Source organism: Arachis duranensis, chromosome 3, assembly GCF_000817695.3.
Source record: "Arachis duranensis cultivar V14167 chromosome 3, aradu.V14167.gnm2.J7QH, whole genome shotgun sequence".
NCBI classification, from domain to species: domain Eukaryota; kingdom Viridiplantae; phylum Streptophyta; class Magnoliopsida; order Fabales; family Fabaceae; genus Arachis; species Arachis duranensis.
Genome location: NC_029774.3, coordinates 13809044 through 13816864, shown reverse-complemented (window position 1 = coordinate 13816864; position 7821 = coordinate 13809044). Strand labels below are relative to the sequence as shown.

At 31.0% G+C, this 7821-nt stretch overlaps 1 protein-coding gene across 4 annotated transcripts; it reads right to left on the bottom strand.

Annotated features, from left to right (window-relative positions):
• Window positions 1–2278: 2278 nt before the first annotated feature.
• On the bottom strand, window positions 2279–7167 carry LOC107477739 (glutamate receptor 3.4). Of its 4 annotated transcripts, none has more exons than XM_016097804.3 (7): window positions 6998–7167; window positions 6145–6612; window positions 4602–5944; window positions 4176–4453; window positions 3883–3914; window positions 3378–3787; window positions 2279–3072 (listed from the first exon to the last, which is right to left on the bottom strand). In XM_016097804.3, the coding sequence occupies exons 2-7, from the start codon at window positions 6452–6454 to the stop codon at window positions 2626–2628; spliced, it is 2820 nt and encodes a 939-aa protein (XP_015953290.1). In that variant the 5' UTR covers window positions 6455–6612; window positions 6998–7167; the 3' UTR covers window positions 2279–2625. The 4 variants fall into 4 exon arrangements, with proteins under 4 accessions (XP_015953290.1, XP_052115021.1, XP_015953291.1 ...); XM_052259061.1 differs by having other exon boundaries at window positions 6145–6607; XM_016097805.3 differs by having other exon boundaries at window positions 6145–6555.
• Between the last annotated feature and the right edge of the window lie 654 nt (window positions 7168–7821).

The following is a 7821-nucleotide window of genomic DNA, read 5'->3' as shown; positions in this document are numbered from 1 at the left end:
ATGCAGTAAAAATAATTATTTTTATATTAAATATATAAATAATTATTTTAAAAATGGATATAATTAATGACGGTATAAACTATTTACCTTGATAACGTATTAAAAATAAATTCTAAAATAAAAATATATGAAAGGAAGTTACACAAGAAAATGACTGAAATACGTTTAGTTAAGCCAAGTTAAAATCTATATTATTAGATATTTTGGTGTATTATGATGCACAATTTATTTTATTGTATAATATAATAATTATGTAGCAGGTGACAATATATATTATATCCGTGATATTCAATTCAATTTAATCTGGTTGAATAGAGTTGTTAATTTGATCTGCAATGAGTAAGATTTTCGTGTAAATTGAATATAATGCGAATTGAATCTTAACCCTATTCGACCAACCTACTTTTTATGTATATACAGGAACGAATTTACTTACAAGGATGTGGGAACAATTGCCCCATCAAATTTTTATAAATAAATAATAAATATATACATAAATATAAAATATCCCCTTTAAAATAATAAGTTTGTCCCCATGTTTATTTTTTTAAAATATATCTGTGAAAATTCTAGATTATTAAATAACAACATAATGATAAAATTATCAAATTATATAAATTTAATCTATTTATATTAGAAAAATAAATATGCTTGATTAAATAATAATAATTTAATTAATTAATTATCCAAAATTAAATTTAGTTTCTCAAATAAAAATGAGACGGTTAATATTTAATAATTTTTTAATTTAATTGAGATAATATATATTACATATCGTTTATTTATTTTTACTATTTATTTAATTTAGTTTTGGTATTATGTATAATAATTATTTTCATCAAAAAAACATTTACCATGAATATTATAGAGTGTCAAATGTCAACTGTGCAATTAAATGGCAAAAAAATTTAAATAATTACTTGATAGAAAAAAAAGACATTATTTAAATTTATATATAAAAAATGTGATTGTTTGAGTTTAATTTTTATTTTTTTGTAATTATTTGTGTTTCTTTCTTGAATCTTATATATTTTTATAGATTTTTTAATTATTGAGCTATAATTTTTTTGTATTATATAAAAAAATCAATAAAATATGAGTTGATGGATATAGAAGATATTTGATAAAAAAAACTTTTAAATTAATATATAATTTAAATTTTTTTATATATAAAAGTCAATTCTATTTTAAATTTTCATCAAATTATATAATAATATTTTATTTTTTTTTTTATAATTTACGGATAGAATCGGACAGATTAAAAATGTGTAAGATTAAAGGTGAAATATTCTCAATTTATGAGTAAAATAAAATTAAGTTTATATAAAAATCTCAATTTATAAATAGGATTAGAATTGGTTCTAAAACATACCTTACTCTACCTTATACTACTCCTAAGTAGGCTAACTTTTTTTCTTTTTATATTTTTTCAAAAAAAAAATAACAAAAATGGGAGTTGTATACTTGTGATGGCTGGCTGGTTGCATAGGATCACATCACCAGATAATTAAGCTTGAAATTGCCGCATTCTTTTCATTCTTTTAAAACACAGAACAGTTTGTTTATTACATATAATAAGGCCGGTACAAACCATCTTCCTCGGAGTGGCATGCATCATCCTATTACTCTTTTCTTAAATAAGCACAAATAATATTTTATTGACATGTTTAGTGGTCAGAGGTTATTTGAGTAAACTTCTATAAAAATAGTTTTATATTTAGATATTTTATATAAAAATATTTTTTATTTATTAATTATATTTAGATATAATAAGATAAATTTTTTATTTTTTAGTATTTTATTTTTACTATTAAATTTTTTTTAAATTCACTAAAACTAAAATCTTTTTTAACAACTTAATAATACTTAACCAAACTCATAATACTTTTATTTTTATTATTAAAATTTTGTTAAATACACTAAAAATTAAAAAAATTCTAATAATTTAATTGCACCCACACAAGTTCTTAATCTTGTTACAAATATAATAAAAAAATGTTTAATCATGTCATTATCATGATACTTAGTACTTATTATTGTCGTAGATACTTAATCTCTCGCATCACAGCTAAATTTATGATAGCACGTTACATCAACACTTAAATATTTTATATTCAAAAAATATTGTTTATACAGCACATATTCCTAACACTTGTATGAAAATACAATTGTTATTAATTAATTAATTGCGTATGTAAAAAAATTTTTATTTAACAAAATAAGTATTAACTGTTAAGTAAATATGGATATTAAAATAGTATCTATTATTAAGAGCGTAATCACAGTACAAATGATTTATTTATATTTGTGTCTAAAGTCTAAACTAGTGCATATTGACATCACAGATTCACAGTCATGAACCATAGTTGATCAAATGTTTATGCAAATTTTTTATTTGTTAAATACATATAGTATATTTAGTTCGAAAATAAAACTGAGATTTTTGTTGTTTCTTTAAACTGTGTTAGTTACAATCTTACTACAGTTACAATTTCTTTGCAAGAAGGTAGAAAATTTTCACTCTGGTGTATAGACTAATATTCTGTGTGTGTGAGACAACATTCTAATAATATGAACATGGTAGCAAAATAAAGACATAAAATTTCACCAACCAAAATGGTTTACTTAGACTGGTGAATTTGAGTTATCATCTAAACTTTTGCTGCGCTGCCTCTTTCTACTCTTCTGTCTCAGTATCTCTTTAATTTCTGCTTCTCTTTTATCTACAAAAACAATCAATTCCTTGAAGCTAGGAGTTTTGGTTGCCCTTCTACGCCGCCGGACCGGTTGTTGAATCTCCTCGTCGGCTTCTTCGTGCTCTGGGATGAACTTTGTGTATTGACAGAACACTCTAACAAAGAATACAATCAGTGCAAGGAAACAAGTAATGCCACACACAAGGAAGAGGCCCCAGAAGCTTTTCAAAGATAGTTTGTTTGAATCAGCATCATTGCTTGCACACTCCTTCTTATTAAGCCATTTGTCATGGATCCTTTGCAGGTCCCCATTCTCCGAGAGTTCAAGAATCGCCGTTGACATGTCAACGGCGAGGGGAGAGTCCCTCTGGAATGCCTGTAACCAAATGAAACAAAAATGAGTACACAATTTCCACCAATCCCCAACCATATTGACGTCTAAATACAGGAGTAAATTACCATTTCTACCTATGAACATTTTAGAATGCTAACAAATTTAACCACAAATTTAACAAATTTTTGTATCCACGAAAGATGATTTATGTGTAACAAAGTAGCCAAACATTAATTTTATTCATGGTTAGATTTGTCAGCGTGGTACAAAGTTAGTTTTATTTATTCGTGGATAGATAACTTGTATACATAGTAATGGTAGTTTACTCTAAATTCGGAAATACTTACAAATCCCCAGCCACTTTTAGTGAACTCCTGGCCAACAGTTGTAAACTTGCACTCAGTATTGGCCATCAAGATCTCAATATAAGGAAGTTCATCAACAACCGCCACAACCCCTCCATTGCTCGGCCCACGCTGAAGAGCATCGATATAAGCCTCCATGTTTTTCAATGTAACTATCCTAGATTCTGCTATGTGGAGTTCATCTGTCAGATACTTCTTCACAAATGACCCGTCTTGAATTCCGATTGGTTGACTACTAGAGATCAAGCTATCAATTCCTTCGATTTGTGTCGATAACTGCTGCACGGTTAGGATTGATGTCAAGCTAGCTGTGTAGCTTGAATTGATAATCAACACCACAAATAGCCATATGATTAGCACCAGTCTCCCGAGAGCACTCACAGTGTTCTCTCCTGTGACAAGTCAAAGAAGCAAACATGAAAGAATTTTAAGGATTGTCATACATAAAACTATAAAAAGGGAGTAAATGAGAATCTGAGGTACATACTGTGTGAGAAGAACATTGTTGACAAACTAAACCTGCAAAAAGAGATTTTCATTTGATCAAATTATGTGAGGTACCGTTGAAGTAAGCCATGCAACAACTAAAGCTTAAAAAAGGAGAATAAGGCATAGTTCTATGAGTTTAATTTTGATTCATAATTCTAAAAAGTCTTGCATTCTCTCCAATTAAATTCTTTCTTTTGAACAACCATAAGTAGAGAGTGTGCAAAGTAATTACTTTTGCTGACATGACAATACATAATTAGGAAGGATTTCAAATGGCAAAAAGGTACTAACCAAAAGACTGTTATTAGTTGCTTCCTTGGTGGACCGCGGAACTCGTGATTGAGCCGGTGCTCGAGGATCCACACAACAGTTCCCACGAAAAGAAAGAAAGCACCAGTAACACACCACATTTGAGCTGTGAATGGCTTAAGGAAAGACCAGGGGCTTGACTTCTCCTCCTTGACAGGAACAACAACAACAAGCCCTGATTCCATAAAAGGCTGAGTAAAATCCACAAACCTTGTTCTGTTCATGACAATTGTGACATCTCCAACAGCTGCATCAAAGTTCTGAACATGGAAATCACCAAAATTAACTATCACAATTTAAACATGTAGCAGGGTCCCAAATGTCCTTGATCTACTTAAGGAAATCAAATTTTATATTTAAGTTGATCTTCTAGATACTAACATTCATAATTAAGATTTAGAGACTCACATTTTGTGCAACTTGATCTACAAGATCATTGTAGCTAGGATTCCTTTCACCATTTCCATACAATATATATTGTCGTGGGACGGGATAAGCCAACAAGTTCAACGCCGCTTCAAAGACATCAATGCAATAGCCTTGTACTCCTGTAGGACTCTTGTCTTTGGCAACGAGCTCCTTGTAGCTTACTCGATTCGGCACTGCTATCCGCAATGGCTTTCCATTGTTGGGGAATACCCATCCTTTTGGTGTAGTTTTAGCATCTCCCGGCCATATCACACTATAAAGCTGTTGAGTGCTTTTAGAAGAATGGTTGGATGATTTTGCATATGAAATATCAGGAGCTACAACTGACAAACTAGAGTGATTAGACCAGTAACCAATTCTACGCAATCCAGATCCGACAATATTCAGAATATCATATGCCGGACGGATTAAATTCCTATCTGTATCAAACCCAATTCGACCACTCGAACCAGTGAAGTTTGTTCTTAAAATAGTTTGCAGATACTGAGGGCCACTATCAAAAGTGCGAAGTGATTCTAAATGCAAGGTGCTTCCATTATTGTCATGCAATCTAGGGTCACTGGAGAAAGATATATTCCCACCTTCATTGAGAAAAATGTCAAGGGCATAAGCTGCTAACCAGACAGAATCATATGCATAGAATGCATAGGAATTGAAGCTTGAAGTCTGCTTGTCCTTTCGACGTTTCAATTTAGTGATCAAACTCTTCTTCATATCAGTATCAGGAATGTGATTGCGAAAAGCCACAACACCTTCTAGAACATTCATTGTGTCACTGTCTGGTGTCTCGGATGAATCCAGAACCGGAGGAAGCCAATCTGTTGCAATCCAAACATAGCCATTGCTCATCATTCCTAGCTGCTTCGCAACACGAAAGATTGACAAACCAGAACCAGGATTAACATGTAGAACATAGATTCTTGATTCCATTAAGTTCACTTCACTCAACAAGTCACTGACATCACTTCTGTTGGCCCCAAGAGGGAGTGCAGCCTTATAAGAGATCTTGGCACGCTTCGTTGACAATGCATCACCCAACACAGAAATTCCATTCTTTCCATTATCATCATCTACAAAAATGGCAATTACCTCCCTCCATCTGAAATATTCGACAAAGTCAGCGATTGCATACATCTGATAGTAGTCACTGTGAGTGGTTCGGACGAAATATGGATACTGAAGTGCAGATAGAGTAGGATCAGTTGCAGCAAATGATAGAAGAGGTACATGAAGTTCATTAGCCACATGGGAGACGACATGAGCTATTGAAGAAGACTGTGGTCCAATTGTGGCGACGACATCATTCTCCATCAACTGCAGAGCTACATGATCAGCCAGATTAATCAAAGCAATAATCGGAGATTAATTACTAATGAAGCAAAATGTTGTTGGCTCACTAAAAGTATTAACAAGATTCATGGTTTTTGCATACTAATTGAAGAACTAAAATCAATAATTTATTATAAAATTGTTTTGAAAAATACCATTATTTAATAACTAAGTATTGAACCAGAGGGAGTACCTTCCATTGTTCCAAGAAACCCGTTGCAATTTGTGTCGTGAAAAATAACCTGAAGCTCAATGCCAGGGAGAATGCTTCTATTGGAGTTAATATCTTCTATGGCAGCCATAACAGCAGGTTTAGCAGATCTTCCAATGATGGAATCCAAAGTAAACAAGACTCCAATCTTCACAACCTTTGGTCTTGAAGAAGAAACAGTGGAATTCACAGTGGTATTAGGTGAAGGTCCTGTTATTCCCACTCCTTCATTGCGGAAAATCCACAAACACAAAGCAAGCATAAACAAAAACCACCTTGTTCCAATAACCATGTCTCCAACAACAGAACCTTCCTTTTTAAGAAAACCTTGAAAATCCTTCCAAGTTCTTCAGCTTACACCAACATCATCAAAACACAAGAACTAAGAACCTTCTGTGAAATGCCAAAAAAATCCTCTCCAAGAATTCAGCTCAACCCCAGAAAACTGAACTGAGCACTCAACATAAAGAAATCTTACAACCAATTGTGGCTAGAAAATCTTATTCTAAAATTAGATACCCACTCTTAAGTCTTACCCATATGGAAATAAAACAAAAAATACATACTTTTTCACATGAGAGTATCCATACTTTTGTCTAAATATGTTCCAATCAAGGTAAGCAGCAACAAAAAGAAGCCACTGAATTTATTTAAATAAGGGTTGGTAGGTTTTTACTTTCTAGTTGAAACTGAAACCCACATGACTAATTTATTAATACATATTAGGTTATGAAAACACAAACAATATTATAATATCAATAATCTCATAATCTAATCTAACAAAATCCTAAGAACAAATTATGAGGGGTTAAGAAGAGGGTGTCTAAGATTTTACCTCAAGACCAGGTTTTGTTGCCAAAAAGCTAGGAACAATTCTGGTCTGGAACAAAGTGGCACCTAGTTACTGTTTCTTAAGTTGAAGAAAAGAATCACTTACTCTAACATTTGAGGCACATTCATTATAATATTAATAAATTTGAGCCATGTGCCAAGACAATATTTTTTAATTATTGTTTTTGGTTTCAATTGTGGAATCATTGGAGAAATGATGCTAGTTTAGTGGAAATTACCATAATGTGCATATGATGGTAGTTTCAATTGTGCATTGCCCCTCATATTTTGTATGATTGTGTTTGTCACATTGTACGGTTGAATTCAAGCCACCAGAAGAAGAAAGGTAGATAGTGTTTTGTAATGTTCCCGGGATTGGCTTGGATTTGCCATCTTTTAGAACTATGCAGATGTCAGACAGAAATAACTTAAGTGGGACCCACAAAGAGTGTTCAAAACTTAAAACACGTGGATTTTGTTTTCTTGTTTTCTTTTGTCTTTTCTCTTTAAAAATATTAAGTTTAAATTTTACATTTTATTTAGACAGATGATAGAAAATAAAAAAAATGAGAAGAAAAAAATTAAAAACAAAATAGATTGTTTTATATATTGTTTGAATTAAAAAAATGAATAGAGTTTGAATAAAAAGATAAATAAAATGAGGAAAAAATATAATAGAAAACAAATTATATTAATATCTTTATATTTTTTATTTTATTTTTATCTTTGGAAAAAAACTTTAATGTGTCTCACATTATTTTTTTTCATTTTATTTTTCTTCTTTATTCAAATAACAAAAAATTCATATTTTTATTTTTTTTATATTTT